This window comes from Psittacula echo (genome assembly GCF_963264785.1).
Source record: "Psittacula echo genome assembly, chromosome: Z".
Taxonomy (NCBI): Eukaryota; Metazoa; Chordata; class Aves; order Psittaciformes; family Psittacidae; genus Psittacula; species Psittacula echo.
Genome location: NC_137742.1, coordinates 24,118,787 through 24,138,763, shown reverse-complemented (window position 1 = coordinate 24,138,763; position 19,977 = coordinate 24,118,787). Strand labels below are relative to the sequence as shown.

The 19,977-nt window shown below is 39.1% G+C and overlaps 2 protein-coding genes across 4 annotated transcripts in view; both read left to right on the top strand.

The window, feature by feature from the left end:
- Window positions 1-19,977, top strand: part of CENPK (centromere protein K) — a 139,719-nt gene that overhangs the window by 75,199 nt on the left and 44,543 nt on the right. The window lies entirely within an intron of this gene.
- TRIM23 (tripartite motif containing 23) overlaps window positions 1-19,977 on the top strand; it is a gene marked incomplete at its 5' end in the record, with an annotated part of 34,603 nt that overhangs the window by 7,620 nt on the left and 7,006 nt on the right. Inside the window, 9 exons of one of the 3 annotated variants that reach the window (XR_013958639.1) lie at window positions 3,815-3,936; window positions 5,596-5,874; window positions 6,495-6,677; window positions 7,200-7,415; window positions 8,508-8,642; window positions 14,190-14,319; window positions 14,437-14,547; window positions 15,958-16,103; window positions 16,451-18,016. Coding sequence is in view for 2 of the 3 variants with exons in the window: in XM_080636562.1 (XP_080492688.1) it covers window positions 3,815-3,936; window positions 5,596-5,874; window positions 6,495-6,677; window positions 7,200-7,415; window positions 8,508-8,642; window positions 14,190-14,319; window positions 14,437-14,547; window positions 15,958-16,103; window positions 16,451-16,630 (1,502 nt within the window). Of the gene's footprint in view, window positions 1-3,814; window positions 3,937-5,595; window positions 5,875-6,494; window positions 6,678-7,199; window positions 7,416-8,507; window positions 8,643-14,189; window positions 14,320-14,436; window positions 14,548-15,957; window positions 16,104-16,450; window positions 19,860-19,977 lie in introns of those variants that run through there. The other 2 variants (XM_080636563.1, XM_080636562.1) reach the window with 2 other exon arrangements.

Sequence of the window (19,977 nt, the reverse complement as noted above, 5' to 3'; positions counted from 1 at the left end):
TATGGTTGATGGTTTAAACTGTGGGGAAAAATGCCTGGGAAAGGAAGTTTAATGTAGCAAAAATGGAAGCTACACAAACCAGGAAGGTATACAGTGTGGATATGTTGGTTCCTGTTCATATCCCTCTTCAGAGGTACCTTAACATTGTTGCCCTCACTTTGGCATGATGTGGCATGCATCTCATGAAACTGCTCGTTCTGCTCCCCTTGATGGAAAACGGTTGGCAGGTGAGCAGTCTGGCCTTTCAGGTAATTGTGCCCAGCTGTGTAATGCAGCTCTACTCTGAATAAGTACTGCAGGAGAAATGTTGTCAGGTAATAAAAGCACTTGCATGTACTCCAAACAAGTTTTGAAGTCTTAAGATTAAAGCCAGTCTCATTTTTCTTGTTTCATAGCTCTTGAAGTAAAAGAGAATGTTGTATTTTAATCTTGGTGGACAGCTCAGCCCCATCGTCCACTCACTCTCTCTGCAGTGGGACAGGGAAGAGAATCAGAAGGGCAAAAGTGGGTTGAAATAAAGACAGTTTAGTAGTTAAAACAAAAGCTATGTGCACATGCGAAGCAAAACAAATTCATTCACCGCTGCCCATCAGCAGGCAGGTGTTCAGCCATTTCTAGGAGAGCAGAGCTCCGTTGCAAGTAATGGTTACTTGAGAGGACAGATGCTATAGCTTTCAACATTCCCTCTTACTCCTTCTCCCGGATTTACATGCTGAGCACGATGCCATATGGTGTCCTGTGATCAGTTGGGATCAGCTGTCCCGGCTGTGTCCCCTCCCAGCCTCTTGTGCATCCCCAGTCTGCTTGCTGGTGGTGCAGCATGAGAAGCAGAAAAAGGCCTTGATACTTTGTGAGCGTTGTTCAGCAACTGCTAAATGTTTGGTCACAAGTCTGAAACGTAGCCCCACACTGGCATTGCCTTTTATGCTGTGACTATATTTGAATGGTGCTTGTGTAATTTTACAAAGAGCCTTTATAGCAGTGCATACACTTATTCTCTCGCTATGTGTACCAAGCTGAGGACCCATGGAACATGAGCGTTTGAGACGAGTACTTTGTTCTAGTGGTTCTTATACTGCCTGCTGCCCATAATAATTGGTGTCTGTGTGTTCATTTGGAACATTATGCACCAAAATCTGTTAAGTGTTTCGTAAGTCTCAGTATTGAAGAAGGAAGATTTAATGTCTGTGTAGGATCAGTATGATGACATATGAGCTCCAGAAGGATGCAGAGGGTATACACCTATTAGACCACTACAGGGCAGCATAGTTCAGGATTTATGAAATGACAGGAGAACCAGACAACTCAAGTAGCCTGCACTTTCTCTTTGGGAAAACGTATTCAGTTTCTCTGAATTCATGTCAGGTGCAGACTGCTGTCAGACATCAGATATGTGGACTGAAAATATCAGGAGTTTTCAGGCATCATCTGGAACCAGGCTGCTGTTGCTGTTGTGCTAGTCTTTCCATCTGGATTATGAGAGGCAGAGTAAAATGCCAGATTTTTTCCAGATGTGGCATTCTGCTCTGAAATCATGTTCTCCAGATCATGTTTGAAGCAAAGCATAAATTGAGGAAAGCAGATACATGAATTTAGTGAAGAGCTGTAGTATGTATTATTTTTTAAAGTGAATAGCAGGAGTTTGCTGAGTTTAGCTCATAGTCTTAGATGGATATGTTTGCATGAAGTATAAAGCAAATACTGAATTACAAAAGCAGCATGCATATGCAGTTTTATACAGATAGTATTGGTGTCCCACATCTAAAAAGTAACCGCGGCAACTTCTTATTTTACAAACACAGTTCAAAAATTCTGTCATAAAGCGGATGAGTCAATTTCAGGTCCTACAGATTCTGTTTAAATACAAGGTGTAATTTCCACTGTGGAAACGCTGCTGGTTTTGTGCCTTTAATCATTATGCTCAAAGCTAGCAACACCACCACCCACCCTTTTCCTGAAATTAGTAGCTTCTGTACATTTACGTGAATTTCTGTCGAAGAGGGAAGGGCAAAGATGTCCACATCTTACCTTCTTTTCACTGCACCAAAGAAATGCTCTGTTAGCATTCAGCAGGATATAATTGAGTAATTTCTTGAGTTTGTCTTTGTTCTTAGATACGTTGTTTCAAGAGCTGGTAAAATAATCTTACACAATCATAGCATTGATTGGTTAACTCTGAGATATTTATTAGGAAAATAGGATATTTGGAGATTTTAATGTTTGGATTGGTTTACATATTGGTGGTGTACCAGTTTTGGTGAATAAAATCCCTGTGCGAACAGCAGAAGAGCTCATCATAGCATTGAGGCTGGAGGAAGAGCACATGCTTTTCCTTACTTGTCTCTTCCAAATTACGAATTGTTAGCAATTAATTACACCCTCTACCTGGATCAACATATATTGATACCATATACGAACAGCCTTGTTAGTGTCAGTTAGGAGTTAAGCTGATTCTAAACTGTACCATAATAAGGGTTTAGTCTGGGCAGTAGGCAACTTCAAAAGTTGATCTGCCCCCAGTTTTAAATGAGGAAAAAAAAAATTCTTAAACCTACTCACAGAACTGACACTCATTCTGGAATTCATAGTGAATTTGATACTAAGCTACATTAAAGCACCTCTCTATTCTCAAATAATCTAGCTGTAGTTGGTCATTCTGATTTCCAAAAGTATGTAGTTATAATTCAGCAATGGTAATCAGCCTATTGCAGTCAATCAAATATAACTTTCTAGATGCTGTATTTTGAGGAGTATGTCAGAGTATGTGTATTCAGTCATTGAAAATGGCAAGTATCACTTTTGAGCAATGTCTGATAACATACTACTAAAATACAGCAGAGTTTTTCTTTTATATGTAACAATTCTGCTGAGAGGAAGTTGCTTCATGTTTTCTGCAGTAGATGTAGATCACTGTATAGAGATGTCTCTTAAGAGTGCCCACTACAATTGTTCACCACCTGCTGACCGATACCCAGCCCAACCCATGCAGCGATCTGCCCTTCCAGGTGACTATCCCCAGTTTATATACTGGGCATGACGTGCTGTGGTATGGAATACCCTTTTGGATAATTTGGATCAGGTGTCCTGTCTCTGCTCCCTCCGCTTTCTTGTGCCCCTCCTCACTGGCAAAGCATGAGAGACTGAAAAGTCCTTGATCAAGGTAACTGCTACTGATCAACAGCTGAAACATCAGTGTTAGCAGCATTGTTCTCAGACTAAAGCCAAAACACAGCACTGCACCAGCTGCTAGGAAATAAAAAATAACTTACAACTGAAACCAGGACACTTATAGTATTTTATGTGGGTCTTTCTGAATATTATTTTAACTCTCATTCAGGTTTTTGCTGAGATCTGCAATAGGCATTGCATCTTGTGATTCAGGGAATATGTGGTTTGTCCATATGAATTCTTCACAACTTCCATTAGTACAGTAGAAATCTTCACTGTATGTACTTATGCAAAATATTAATTTCTATGATACACATGAGAGTTTTTGTGCTTCTTGTAGTCTTTAGTTGTTAGCTATTGCAAATTATTTTACAAGTGTTTTTACTGATTTTCTGTAAATTTTTAGTAGTCTTGGCATCTTTTAAATAGGGAAAATCTGCATAAATATTAAATAGTTTTATGATGGAAGGAAGAGGATGGAAAGGTAATGTGAGCTTACACAGAAAAATTAGTGGTTGTCTCTCTCTGTAGTTAATATGCTCTTAATGTTTGTCAGAATCTCAACTGTGGTTTGTGGAATTTCTCATGATGGTATTTGCTTGATGGTTTTGTTCCTCTCCTCCCCTTCATTCTTCTTCAAAACCAGGAGATTCTGGTGTCTGGGGCTTGAAAAAAAATTTTGCTTTGTTGGAACTCTTGGAACGGTTGCAGAACGGACCTGCCGGACAGTGTGGGACAGCAGAAGAAGCCATTGGTCTGTCTGGAGAGGTACTGAACTTTAAAAGTTTGTTATATTTGCTTTCTAGATAGAAGAAAATGAAAATCTGTTATTTGCCAAATGTAATTTCACTAATAATGCTGTTGTTTTCTTTCAGTGTCTAGTATTAAAGTTTCAGTTAACTGCGTCATAATTAAATGCCACTCTGTACTGACTAAAGCAGAAAAGAAAAAGGTATTGCCAAACATGCATACTCTTTTCCCCTTTTTTTAGGCTTTTAAGATTTCTAGAAAAGGTTATTATTTGGATATCTTAGTTACAGTCATTTAAGAACAGTTTTCTAAAACTTCTTAGAAACTCTTCTTAAAGACTTCCACTTCTGGAGTAGGTGGCTTTTATAGTCATTTGATATCACTATATCATTTGATGGTACTTCATTATCAAAACTAGCTCTTCCAGGGACACCCCCTTGTTGTGGGGAAAGAGCTTGCATGCTCTTGTGAGGTTGAGAGCTATGCTGGTGGTGGCATATGCCTCCAGTAGGGTCTCCCATGCCAGACAGGTCTCAACTGAAGGGTCAGACTAAGTGTGTCCATACAATCATAGAATCCTAGAATAGTTAGGGTTGGAAAGGACCTTAAGGCCATCTAGTTCCAACTCCCCTGCCATGGGCAAGATGGGCTCACTATCCTTCGGGCAACCATCCTAGCAGAAGAACAACTCTTAACTTCGAACCCAGGCAGATGGAGCTCATTTAGCCCTGTAAGGCCATCCATCTAAGACAAGGACACTCTAATCAAACCTATGACCTGAGGACTTTGCTGTCACCATCCAAGCTCACTAGGCCCTGGCAGATAAACCCCAAGTGTAGAGGGTGGGGCCAGTTCCACACATGCTGTGCCTCACCTACAAAATCCACTGTGCAGGCCCAAAGGGTTTACCCACACTTGCAAAGCCCTGTAGCAACAGCCGAGGGACGAAATGGCAGGTGATGAGGTGCACTGGAAGCCGCAGACCCAACCCTGCATGGAGGCAGTTCAGGACATTGGTTGCTCGAGATTGACCCAGGAGATGACAGTCTTGTTCGGCAACGTCCTGAATGAGGAAGCAGCGTTTTTTCAAGGAGTCCCACATTGACCTTTTTAGTCATCAGCGTGCTTGTACTAAGCATGGGTAAAGCCCTTCCCAGATCTTCATTTGGGAAGTCAAGCCATTATCAAAATTTGCTGCTTTAACTATTTCAGTGTTAACAACTGGTATGCAAAAAATATCATGCAGTGCCATTTTAGGAATAGATAACTGTTCTAAGTGCCTATTTGTTCACTGGTGTTTTTTCTGCCTGTAGCTTTAATGCCTTGTTCTGTAATGATTGCTTTAGAGGAAGTGACTAGAGCTTGAATTATTTCATCCTCCAAACCTTTACAACTCTTTCACTGAAGTTTGGATTTATAAAATCACTGTATAATTCTATAATAATTTATTGGAATTGACTGTAAAGGAACCTGCCTTTTTTTTTTTTTTTTTTTTTTTAATATTTTGAGAACTTGAAGTCAAGTTTTCAAAGTAGTCCAAGTATTTATTAGTGTGTAACTTTTAAAGTCTGTTTTCAGGTTTATATTGCTCGCCAGTCATCTGATTTTCCTCAGTTGTTGGGATTAAATGGTAACAACTTCCGTTTTGTCTTTTTTCTTTTTGTCTGTTTTTGTTAGAGTATCATTCGTTGCGATGAAGATGAAGCCCATGTTGCATCTGTATATTGCACTGTTTGTGCCACTCACCTGTGCGCAGACTGCTCCCAGCTCACTCATTCTACAAAGACACTAGCAAAACACAGGCGTGTTCCTCTTGCTGATAAGCCTCATGAGAAGACCATGTGCTCCCAACATCAAGTGCATGCTATTGAGTTTGTTTGCTTAGAAGAGGGCTGTCAGGCGAGTCCTCTTATGTGTTGTGTCTGCAAAGAATATGGGAAGCATCAAGGTCATAAGGTACTGCTAATAAGCTGTTTCTAGTTGTTGCATAATTATTTATTCAATTAAAGTACAAAAGAATAACAAGAAAGAAGGGTAGATTCTTGATGTATTTTTGTGGAAGTAACTTCATACTGTTCTTTTCCCTTCATTTCACGTAACTGCCATGGTAAAATTACAAGGAAAAAAACCATTATTTCTAAGACTACAATAGGTTATTTATATGTTAAGATGGAGAGTCACTTTACCTGCTGCTTTTCTGAACTCACAGCAGTCACTAGTTCCGAAAGTTGTTTTCATCGTGCAGAAGCTAGTTTCACCCAACCTGGTGCAGTTTAACCACCCTTCTTTTTTTATAATGATTATGGTAAACAGGCAAAATTAATACTTGTGTGATTGGTAGATGCCTTAGCCCCAGCATAATTTGTAACTCCTGATTGCGTTTTAAGTTGCAAGATGGTCTTAACTTCTTACTTGCCTTTCCTACATATGTATATATATATAAGTGTACACACACACGTATATATACACACACACTCCTATTCATACTCGCACACACATAGATGTAATAAAATAGCAAATGTCATTAAGGAAGGTATTTATGACTGATCTTTGATATACTGTTTTTTGATCAACAGCATTCTGTTTTGGAACCAGAAGCAAACCAGATTCGTGCATCCATTTTGGACATGGCTCACTGTATAAGAACGTTCACAGAAGAAATCTCAGATTATTCCAGAAAATTAGTTGGAATTGTTCAGCATATAGAAGGAGGAGAACAAATAGTTGAAGATGGAGTTGGAATGGCCCATACTGAACACGTATGCTTTCTTTTTTCGCCACCCCTGCATGCACAGAATACTTCCTTTTTGTAATAACCAAGATAAAGAATTTCGTTGAAAATTAAACATAGGTGTTTATAAGACAAGATGTTAAGTTCTTATCTCTACCAAGCTGGTATTGAGGCTTAAGCCAGCAGATAGCGGGGAAGTTGTAGTCCATTAAAATTTGTTTAGGCTACATGAAAATAGGGAGGCAATAGGGAAAGCTCTATAACTGCTATTACAGTATTGAAGTACTGTGACAGATTGCATCTATTCTCAGGTGCTGTGAGGCTTTCTGGTAGATTTTAGTAAGGTGTATATACATACAAATAAGCTGCTTGATTATTGTAGTAACTTTTTGGACAATCTTTGGCTTAGGGTGGATAAGACTTTCTGTATAACTGAGACTTGAACAAGCAGATGTGAATATAAGTTAGAAACTGGAATAGAATGAAAAATATAATTCTGGAATCAACCGGTGTTCTTAATCCTCTGGATGTCGTGACTGCACCACTGTAGGTACCAGGGACTGCAGAGAACGCACGCTCATGTGTCCGAGCCTATTTTTCTGATCTTCATGAAACCCTATGTCGTCAGGAAGAAATGGCTCTTAGTGTTGTTGATGCTCACGTGAGAGAGAAGTTGATTTGGCTTAGGCAACAGCAAGAAGACATGACCATCCTCTTGTCACAGGTTTCAACAGCTTGCCTCCATTGTGAAAAGACTTTACAACAGGTGAGTTGGCTGTCAGCAAGTGAGCTGTAACGTATGGCAAGATATGTGAAACTTCAAATTAAGTCTAGGTTACAAATGGAAAGGTTAGATGGTGTGCTGCATTTTTATTTCCTTTACAATGTTAAAACAATAATCATGTAACACGAGATTGAAGTATTCCTTTCAAGGGGGTGTTAGACAATGATGATAGGTACAAAACCATTAAATTCTACAGTTGCCGGAAGTCACGCTGTGGCATGATTCTCTTCTCTGGAGTAATTTCTGGTTCTTTGTGAGGTTAGTGGGAAGGACAGATAAAACTGAATAAAAAAACCCTACAAGAATTATGAGCAGCATTTTATAGTTGCAGATACCAACATAGGTGTTTGAAGGTAGCTGTCATACTTGGCTGGTAGGAAAAATTGTTTTAGGACTAAATAATTTTCCATAGCAGTTTTAACACAAGTAATTCAAAATCTTAAATGTGTGTAAGAAGCTGGCTGTATAAGAACATCTGGTTGGTCCATTGTTCACTTCTATTAGTGGATAGAAGTAAATAGTAAGAAATAAATAGTATATGTAGCAAACAGTAAACTGAGTGTAAGAAATTATTTCATTAATGTGTTATTGATACTTTTTTTTATTTGTTTAGAGCTATTGTCTGGTTGCTTAGTCAGATGTACTTTTAACTGTGCAATGTTCCCGTCATTAATGGATGGATATTAATCTATCTGAGCGAAGTGTGTTGCTGTATGCTGCAAGACAGCTGCTCTATTCCACCTGTTGGAGTGATATATGAATGATAAATATTCCTTACATATATATATATATATATCTTACTGCCTCATAATTTATATTCTTATTCCTACAGGAATAAGAGGGGCCAAAGAAAGTTTTTTAAGACTGCAGAACTACTTAGTGTTTATTAGTATTAAGGAAGAACAACAAGGGCTTCACATTTTTATTGAAGTTTTAAATAACTATTTTGTAAATGTGAATAGAGTATTTCTACTTAAAATGCTTTATTTCTAGTTGCCATATTTACATTGTGTTTGGTTATTCTAAGTAAGTTACTACAGGAAAGATACGCTTTTGTTTTCTTTGTCTGTTTAGGATGACTGCAGAGTAGTATTGGCCAAACAAGAAATTACAAGATTGCTAGAGACCTTACAGAAACAGCAGCAGCAGTTTACGGAACTTGCAGATCACATAGAGCTGGATGCTAGCATACCTGTCACTTTTACAAAGGTATTCTCAGTCTTGTGAAAGGACAGCTATCCACTTAATGAAGTCCCAAACATAATTAAAAAGAAAACAGGAATACTGTATGTTCATTATGATGCTATATTTGTTGCAGCTAATTTACGCAGTTAGGTGTCAGTTTGACCCACAGTGTCCTATCACATGATGAACATGATCTGGTATTTGAGCAACAAAATCATTGTGCCATTATAATTAGTGTGAGAAACATTTGTTTGACTACATCAGTAGCTTTGAACATCAACTGCTTTCTTTTAAATATGTAAGATAGTGCATTCTAGAAACACTTCTCTTTGAAAACATTCGTGATTTGTCGTGCATCTGACTTAGAGCAGGAATCTACCCTTGTTTCTCTGTGCATTTTTGGCTTCTTATTGAGGACAACATAAATTCTACAATGTTTATTATTTTAGTTCCTGAAAATTATACACACATTTTTAAATGCAGTAATGCTATTATAACTTTTGGTTTATAGCACTAAAAAATGATGTATTTCTTTCTATTTGTTAACTTATAATTTGGCTTGTAGTTGCTATTCACTGGTAGCTTAGATACAGTACATCTAAGTTCTGGGGGGTTTTGTTTTTCCTTTAATATCATTTGAATACTACACGTTCTTTGAAAGGGATGAAATTTTTTGGAGTTTGATAATGGTGATACCTTTCATGTAGGAGAGTAAATAAGTTTGAAACTCTAAAGAACAAGAAATACTATGATTTATGTAGGGGGTTTTGGTTCCAAATGGGTGAAAGAGGAATAGAATCTATTATTCTTGAGTAAAACTGAGGATTTAACTGTTGCTGTTGAAGCTTTTACTGTAAGGAAATAAGTGCTTCCATGGGGATTCTGTCCCAGTCATTCTTGATGTCAGAAATGCAATTTCTTCCAAATAATTTTTGTATGTTTGAATTTCCACATAATAACTGCTCTGTCAGATTAATAAATGCAACATTCTCACTTTCCTACTAAATGCAACATTCCCCTCCCTTTCCTACTCAGCAGAGACCAGAGTTAGTAGGGTCAGGAAGACTTCTCCTGCAAGCACCCATTGTTCATGAATGAAGCAGCATTCACATTTCACAGACGGTGGATCACATTCTGTGTATTCAGAGCTGATTGATGCCTCCATCTCAGAAGGCTGAGTTAGAGAGGTGTTTTGGATGTCAGGTTTGGCATTTAGGAACTGTTAATCTGGCTCAGGAAATTCTGATTGAAAATTTCTGAGCATTTGGAAAGAGAATTGTTGCAGCCAGCTAAGCTGTAATAGGACATCTGAAATAGGTCATGCCTTGGGGGACCCAGAAGTCTTTAGTATGTCACTACACAGCACCTTTCTTTAGAAAGAAATGGGGCTTCTATTGATTTTCTCCTGTGACAAATTGGTATTTTTATGAAATCTTCTGAAGACTAGATTTTGAATTTCAAAGGTGCCAAAGCAAATGTCATTTTTCACAAGAACAGCAACAGCCATGAAAAAGTAAAGTGAAAATAATTACTTCAGTATTTTACTTTTTATGTTTCCTCACTTCTGACAGTTTTAAACTCTCATTTTACACAATGATTTTGGGTGGTTTTGAATACTGCTGTGCTGATGGATGCTGTTGTGACTTGTAGTGAGACTTATACCTGAAAGTTCTGTGTCTGTCAACAGATTTCAAACAGAAATAAAATCTTAAGATCAAACACTGTAAACTGTTATCACTGTAAAGGTCAGTCTTGGGATGTCTCATGAGATGAGGGCTGCATCCATTCTAAAATTAAAACAGCATTTCAAACAGTACCAGATCAGAGGGACTTTCCATATCCAGCAAAGGTTGTGGAGATTTAAGGAGGGGAGGGACAAATCCTTTTCACTGTTGAAAGTGAGTGGGATTTATTCACATTTTTTGTTTCACTGCTGACATGAATTAACACAGATAGTGCTGTTTCCTGTTCCTAACCCATGAAGGGAAATGCCACATACAAGGCTCTGAACGAAGGATTTGGAGAATTCCAGGGCAAGATGCTAAATATTTTTTAAGAAATATGTTAGTATTTAATAATTTTTATCCCAGATGTTGTTAATATCTGGATTTTGCAAGAATAATCTATTGCCACATAGTTAGAATCATGGAATAGTTAGGGTTGGAAAGGATCTTAAGATCAGCTAGTTCCAACCCCCCTGCCATGGGCAGGGACACCTCACACTAAACCATGCCACCCAAGACTCTGTCCAAGCTAGCCTAGAACACCGGCAGGCATGGAGCATTCACAGCTTCCCTGGGCAACCCATTCCAGTGTCCCACCACCCTTACAGTAAAGAATTTCTTTGTTATATCTAGTCTTAACTTCCCCTGTTTAAGTTTTAACCCGTTACCCCTTGTCCTATCAATACAGTTCCTAATGAAGAGTACCTCCCCATCATCCTTATAGGCCCGCTTCAGATACTGGAAGGCTGCTATGAGGTCTCCACGCAGCCTTCTCTTCTGCAGGCTGAACAGCCCCAACTTTCTCAGCCTGTCTTCATGTGGGAGGTGCTCCAGTCCCCTGATCATCCTCGTGGCCCTCCTCTGGACTTGTTCCAACAGTTCCATGTCCTTTTTATGTTGAGGACACCAGAACTGCCCACAATACTCCAAGTGAGGTCTCACGAGAGCAGAGTAGAGGCACAGGATCACCTCCTCCGACCTGCTGGTCACACTCCTTGTGATGCAGCCCAGGATACGGTTGGCTTTCTGGGCTGAGAGCGCACACTGAAGCCGGCTCATGTTCGTTTTCTCATTGACCAACACCCCTAAGTCCTTCTCTGCAGGGCTGCTCTGAATTCTTCTCTGCCCAACCTGCAGCTGTGTCTGGGATTGCTCCGACCCAGATGTAGGACCTTGCACTTGGCATGGTTAAACTTCATAAGGTTGGCATCAGCCCACCTCACAAGTGTGTCAAGGTCCCTCTGGATGGCATCCCTTCCCTCCAGGGTATCAACTGAATCACACAGCTTGGTGTCATCGGCAAACTTGCTGAGGGCGCACTCAATCCCACTGTCCGTGTCACCGACAAAGATGTTGAACAAGACCGGTCCCAACACCGATCCCTGAGGGACACCACTGGTCTCCAGCTGGACATTGAGCCATTGACCACAACTCTTTGCGTGCGGCCATCCAGCCAGTTCTTTATCCACCGAGTGGTCCACCCATCAAATTGATGTCTCTCCAATTTAGAGACGAGGATGTTATGTGGGACAGTGTCGAATGCTTTGCACAAGTCCAGGTAGATGACATCAACTGCTCTACCTCCGTCCATCAGTTCCGTAGCCCCATCATAGAAGGCCACCAGATTGGTCAGGCAGGATTTCCCCTTAGTGAAGCCATGCTGGCTGTCACCAACCACCTCCTTGTTTTTCATGTGCCTTAGCATTCCTTCCAGGAGAATCTGCTCCAAGATTTTGCCAGGCAGAGAGGTGAGACTGACTGGTCTGTAATTCCCTGGGTCATCCATTTTCCCCTTCTTGAAAATGGGGGTTATATTTGCCTTTTTCCAGTCGTCGGGAACTTCACCTGACTGCCATGATTTTTCAAATATGATGACCAGTGGCTTAGCAACTTCATTCGCCAGCTCCTTCAGGACCCGCGGATGGATTTCATCAGGTCCCATGGACTTGTGCAAGTTCAGGTTCTTAAGATGGTCTCGAACTATATCCTCTTCTACAGTGGGCCTAGGGTCTTCATTCTCACAGTCCCTGCGTCTGCCTTCCAAGACTTGGGTGGTATGGTCAGAGCCTTTGCCAGTGAAGACTGAGGGAAAGAAGTCATTAAGAACCTCAGCCTTCTCCAAATCCAGGGTAGCCAGTTCTCCTGATATCTTCTGGAGGGGGCCCACGTTGTCCGTAGTCTGTCTTTTATTTGCAGTGTAGCTGTAGAATCCCTTCCTGTTATCTTTCACATCCCTAGCCAAGTTTAATTCTAACTGGGCCTTAGCTGTCCTAACCTGGTCCCTAGCTTCCCGGACAACATCCCTCTATTCTTCCCAGGCCGCCTGTCCCTGCTTCCACCTTCTATAAGCCTCTTTTTTCTTTCGAAGTTTCCTGAGCAGCTCCTTATCCATCCAAGGAGGTCTCCTGGCCCTCCTGCTGCACTTCCTTCTAGTTGGGACGCAACACTCCTGAGCTTGTAGCAGGTGATCCTTGAATATCAACTAACAGTCTTGGGCCCCCCTGCCCTCTAGGGCTACATCCCATGGAACCTTACTAAGCAGGTTCCTGAAGAAGCCAAAGTCTGCTCTCTTGAAGTCCAGGGCAGTGAGCTTGCTGCACACTCTTCTCATTGTCCTGAGGATCTCAAACTCAACCATCTCATGATCGCTGCTACCAAGGCTGCCCTGGTGCATCACATTTCCAACCAGCCCTTCCCTGTTGGTGAGCACGAGGTCAAGCACGGCACCTCTCCTTGTCGGCTCCTCTATTACTTGCAGAAGGAAGTTGTTTTCCACACAATTGAGGAACTTCCTGGATTGCTTGTACCGGGCCGTACCATTCCTCAAACAGATAACAGGGTGGTTGAAGTCCCCCATGAGAACAAGGGCCTGCGAGCGTGAGGCTGTTCCTATCTGTCTATAGAGTGCTTCATCCACAGAGTCTTTTTGATCAGGTGGTCTGTAACAGATCCCCACAGTAATGTCTCTCATCGCTGTTCTCCCTTTAACCCTGACCCCCCAAACTCTGTTGACTGCTCACCCTTCCCCAGACAGAGTTTCATACTCTCCAGCCTATCCCTAACATAAATAGCAACTCTCCCTTCTGTCTGCCATGCCTGTCTTTTCTAAAGAGCCTGTAACCTTCCATTCCAACACTCCAGTCATAGGAGCCATCCCACCATGTTTCTGTGATACCTATTATATCATATCCCTGTAGACGTGCACACATCTCTTAATTCCTCATGTACTTATGATGGAAACTCTGGTATGTCATCAAGGTAGCTTTTCTAAGTACTTCTAGGTTGAATAGTAATCTTAGCCTATGTCGTTCATTTTATAATTTACAGCTTGCTGCTTTGTATTAGTAATACAGCTTGATCACATCGTTAGCATTGGCTCATTCAATACTCCCAATAGCTTCGTCTAAACTACATGTAGGAGGTTGATTCTCTTTCCTTGCCTCCAAGCCACACTTGGGATTTTGTTTTGTTTGTTTGTTTTTCTTCTTCACTATTTCAGATTACTGCTTAATGCCAATAATGTTACTGTTGTAATGTAGTAATGAATTGGAAGTGGCTTGAGGGGAAGAGGTATAACAAAATGTAGTGGAAAAGCTACAAAACCAACAAAATTCTCCAGTCAGAGAATTCTAATTGCTGCAAACAGCTCCTCATGGATTTTTGAATTCCGTCCACTTAATCACTTTATAAATAGAATCATAGAATCAAATGGGTTGGAAAGTAGTGACAAGTCACTATTTTATACATTTATTTATTTTATATATATTAAGGTAACACTTAAGCATAAGGGTTATCTAAGTCAAGTTTGCTAAACTTGCTCTTGTTTTGCATATGCTGTTTCCTCCAGGACAACAGGGTACATATTGGACCAAAAATGGAAATTCGAGTTGTAACTCTGGGATTGGATGGAGCTGGCAAAACAACTATTTTGTTTAAGTTAAAGCAAGATGAATTCATGCAGCCAATTCCAACAATAGGTTAGTAGCAACAATTTAAATGTAATTATTTTTCTAAATGTTTGACTTACCTGTAGAATTTGCTTATTTTATATTTATGCAGATCAAGACTGTAAAACTTCAATATTTTTATTGTAGGTTTTAATGTTGAAACAGTAGAATACAAGAATTTGAAGTTTACTATTTGGGATGTAGGAGGGAAACACAAATTGAGGCCATTGTGGAAACATTATTATCTCAATACGCAAGGTGAGACTTTTAAAATGTATTTTGTCTTCTAGCTTGTATTTCAGAGCCACAAAGATTATTAATAGAAATAATTTATAACTGTAGAAAATTGTTCACCTAATGCAAAGTACAGCTGCTGGATTCATGAGCTAAGAAATTTTAATCCAGTTGGTCATAGTGTCTGCTGCATGATAAAGGCGCATTCTCCATAAATCCATCAGACAGTTCATGGAGCCAAACAAAATTAGAATCTCTGTTAAACTGATTCTAGCTGACAACAGGCAAGATGCAGTGTTCCAAAGTTTGCATAGTGAGAAGTAGTACGTGCCAGGTGTGAAATTTATGTTGTACTTGAAATGAAAATACTCAGCCTTTAGGAGCCTCTAGTTAGCAACATAAAAAAAAAAAAATATAAAGTTCTATAACTTCTGACTTGGTATTGCAGTGTAATATCTCATCATAGCCTAAATTACAGATTCTGAAAACACTGATCTGAATGGTGCCAACTTAGAAATTTGTGCTGTCCTTCTGTAAATCCTCCATAGTCGTCTTCTGATTTAGAAAAGGGTTCATCTTCATCAATTCATTCAGAATTATCTGAATGAATATCAATTTATGTGCTCCATTTCATGCATTATTTCAGCCTTCATTGCAAACTTTAACATTTTAAATTGTTCACCTTTTCAAACTTGTAAAAATTGTGGTTTGGGATTCCTGTGTCCTCTTAAAACTACTGTGTGAATGGCAATAGCATGGTTATTATTACTTTATTATTTTTTTATTATTTTTTTATTTATTATTTATTATTATTTATTTTTTTATTATATTATTACCTGCAGTAAGCATTGTTTCATTCTGGTGTTGGTGATTTTTTTGTTGCAAAAAACTGTGAGTTTAAATTCTGTCTTCTAGCTTTTGCCTCCCTTACTCCAGTCTGTCTGGTGTCTTGGTCACCCTCTGTAGTGGATAGTAAAATCTACTGCTGCTGTGTTGGGTCCATGGCAATCTTCTCTGGATTGTGTAGTCAGTAGCCAAAGGAAGCTATGCTATTTGGCTGAATCTGTAAATTTTACACCTGGTTAATGGAAAGTGGAGCAGTTGTGTGAGAGTTGAGTATAAATGGATCAAAAAATGGTTTAAACTGAGATACTCAACCCACACATAGTAAATCTGGTTTTAGACCTAAGTAGTTAAAATATCGTAGCCTTTATGCTAGACTAGGCAAAAAACTTGAGACTTTTTTTTCCTAGTTTTAGGATGAATTCTAGGGTTTTGTCAAAGGTATAGAGGTATGTAAGACATTTCTCGGTCCTCCTGGATTTGAAATTGCGGTTGTGTTCTGCTGAGGAATTTCACAGAAATAAAAAAGATAAAATAGTTGTGTAAGTTGAAAGTAATTTTACAGAGTTTATATTTGAATGTATGTAAAAGTTTTCTCTCTTTCTTTCATAGCGGTGGTGTTTGTTGTTGATAGCAGTCACAGAGACAGAGTCAGTGAAGCACACAGCGAACTTGCAAAATTGTTAACAGAGAAGGAATTGCGGGATGCTTTGCTCTTGATCTTTGCTAATAAACAGGTACTTGTGATTTTTTATTTTTTTTTCTCTCTGTTATTCTTTTCCTCAGTTTCTGTATCAAATTCCACTTTCTGAGCCCTATGCTATGGTTAGGGAATGGTATTGTGGAAAGCATAAAACACGTTTTCCTTAACACTGGTAAAATAAGTGATGCTAGGGTGCTTAGTAGATTCAACAACCATTTTTTTTTTTTTATGGTAAGAAGTAGTAAATGTGTAACTGTTTGATTTGGCTTTTGTGCTTGGAAAGTTTTTATATAATCTGTAGCTTCTGTCTAAGCAACCAGTTAAAACCAAAATGCTTCAAACGCAACACAGAAGAATTATTTGTATCTGATTCTGTTGCAGGATGTAGCAGGTGCACTTTCAGTGGAAGAAATCACAGAGCTGCTCAGTCTCCACAAACTCTGCTGTGGCCGTAGCTGGTATATTCAGGGTTGTGATGCCCGAAGTGGTACAGGACTTTATGAGGGACTGGACTGGCTTTCAAGGCAGTTAGTGGCTGCTGGTGTCCTTGATGTGGCTTAATTTTACAGCAGCTGCATTTTAAAGTTGTGGTTTGTTTTGTTTGCACAATTTAGGATGTTATAGCCAGGTCTGCTGCCTGAAGAGGGGACCTTATTTAACTTGGTGGTTACAGAAAAAGTATAAACCTTTATCCAAGATTGAATAATGGGTTCATTAAACGTGTGCCATTACAGTGTTTTTGAAACTTGATATATTTATAAATAATGGAATGGGCTGGTTACAAGGGTGCCTTCAAATTCTGCTTTTGTGAAACTAGGTTGTTTAACTTAAAATTATTCCCTGATAAAATATGCATTGGAGTTCATCTAATTTACAGTGCTTAACTGGTGTCAGAAAAGTTTTAAGAGGAAACTATTCCAAAATCCATCTCAAGTTATCAGAATAGCCAGCTCTATCTGTTAGTCAGAAATAAATGGTGCTACTCTTTAATATATAAGGAATGCATTTGTCTAAAAGTGGCATTGAAAATTACAGGCAAACACACTACAAAAAGCAAATGTCTTCCCCTTATTTCATAGCTTCACCATTTGTTACTGGAAGGCAGCATAACAAGGCAAAGTAACCTGCAAATGGGCAATAGTATTGCAGGGTGAGGGGGCTGTGGCTTTGTTTAGCAACGAGTTTTCTAGTTGCGCAGGAGAGGGGTTGTGTGGGGTTTTTGGTTAATTGTACACATGCTGACTTATTTATGAACAGATTATAGTGACATTGAGGTTAAAGTGTTTTGTGCATGCTTGAGGACATAATCTGCTTTTAGAGATTAAGCTTGCTTCTCAAGAAGTCAAGTTAAAAAAAGCCAAACAGACTTCTCAAAGAAGTAGTGTGGTATAATGTCAATCCAGCTATGTACTGTTACGTAGAAGTCATGCTTCCAGATTAAGGTAGTGGCCTTAAAATATGAAATAACACAATGTGAAAGCAGTATAGACTACTTGTAACTCTCACTTAGAAGAGCAGATGGTAAAACGTGATATAAACCTTCCATAATTAGATTTTCAGTTCTTACTGTGTCTTCTACATGGAACTGTCACCAATGCCTCTATTTTCAAGGATTACTCATTCACAAACCCATAAAATATGGGTGTAGCACTATATGGAGAAGGGTGCAATGACTTAGTGATGACTCTTTTTTCTTCCTGCTGCACATGCAAGTCTGCTAACACTTCTACCTGTCTTGTATGTGCACCAGTATCTTCTGCCCTCCTCTTTATGTACACAGCCATAGCCAATTGAAGATGCCAGGCCACGGACCTCTTCATGTTGCAGGAGGAGTTACAGAGAATATGGCCAATAGATCAAAATGGTGTATCATCACCTGTTACTGGAGTAGAGGTGAATCATGAGAACTACACAGTGGAAGTGAGCAGTGTTATTTCCTAGATGGGGGTAGGTATTTTGCCACAATAGAAAGCGTGTTTACCTGTGAGTGCTCTGAATCTCATAAGGCAAAAATGTATCCCATTATCTGTGGCCATGGCTTTTGTTGTAATATCAATTTTACATCTTCCCACTACATACCTTAGGTAAAGCCAAGAAGGTATGAACAAGTAATTTAGTACGTTTGCACTTCTCTTCAAGATGAAGCAGTTAACTGCTTCCTCAAAATGACACTTATTTGTAGTTTTGTTTCTTAAATGTCATGTAAACGGTTCAGCAAGTCTAATGACTTGAATAGTAGTTGGAAGAACACTAAGCTTTACAAGTAAATGTTTTGAGAAATGAGCTTCAATGCCTACATATGTATGTAGGTACTGAGAAGGGGTATTCACTCTTTTCTTCAGGCAACCTTACCAATTTGGAAAAGGTTTACAGAGGAGTGAAAGGTGGTTTTTCTTGCACCAAATGAACTAAAAATTGTTAATGCTTGCGAGCCTGTACTGTCTTGCACAACAGACAGTTGGCTGCTCTGACTTGAGTGTCTGCTTAGGCTGTACTGCAAGCAGACCCAGACCTAGGTAGGGCTGGCTTTCCCCTTGCAGCTTTTTTTAAAAATACGGACAAGTTCTGCTAAGCATGGTAGATACCTTTTCCTGGAATATTTTCAATAGAGAAGACATGCATTCTTTAGAAAAATCCTGATTCTGTAATTTTGAGCTGGCTTATGCTGCAGTTACACAAGCCTCTCAGTATAGTTCTACTTCAAAATGTTCAAGGTAACTCATTTGGATTTTTTGTAACATTATATTTGAGGGCAGAGGAGAAATTCTCAGTCGTACTTTTGAGTTCAAAGGATTGCTTGTGACACATGGAATGCTACCATAAAAGTGTTCTTAAATGGAATTTATTTAAGATGACTTGAAGTAACTGTGAAATTGTTGCATCTGTCTGTGAACTCCTCAGTGTAAGGTACGCTAAGAGGTTTATTTGTATTACACATTAATACTACATATAAACTGCTTCAGTTATAAATTTAAGCTTGTTTCACTAGTTTTACTGAACTTTAGGTTTAGCGTACTGACTTATGTGGTATGTAACGGGAGTATTTCCTCAACTAGAACTCACTTGAAGCATTACTAACTATGAGGATTATTTGAAAAGACTAACTTTTTCACAGGATTTTGACTTAATTGTGAAATTGAATAAATACAAAATCCAGTGACTGTGTTGTGGCTTTCTTTAAAGAGTCTCAGCTCAAAACCAGTATGTCTAGGCTAAGTGAAAAAATGTTTTTTCTTTTGATATGGTCTTACTCTATGCTACCTTCAGATTTATTGTGGACTGTGTGGTATACGCAGGTTTTATTCTGAGTTCTTACTCTGAACTGGTGGAGTAGGTGTTACGTAAAAAGTTCTTAAGAGAAAGGCATCTCCCAGTAGAAACAATTCATGCGCTGCTGCAATTTGAGTTGCCCAGAAAACCACTCCTTTTCAATAAAAGTGTCTATAAAACTTTGAGAAGAAATTTCAATAAGCTTGCCTTTTTTTTTTGTTAAGGTCATTTCAGAATAAAGGTGTGCTCTATTTAAGTTAATGTAGCATTTTCTTACTGATCCCTAATGATATCTATCTCTTTATCTCAGTGAAGATAAACTTCCTAGTTGAAGCAGCTTTTGAGGGACTGAATTTGATCAGCATGCATCACTTCATCAACAAAGTTACCAGAACTGTAAAATCCTGAGTGCAGTAGTGTTATGTGAACCTCAACAACTAGAAGTTACTGTATTTAGAGTAGATTTAGCTGTCCAACATAGTAACAGGGCAGAATATAGCCACAGATTCACAACAGCTTGACAAAGTGTCTGGGCTTTCATTGAGGACTGCATCAGAAACACCTGACGGAAGTTTGAAATGATCACCATTTTAAGTTAAGCATTCTAGTAGAAGTAACAGTATAATGAAGCCAGAAAC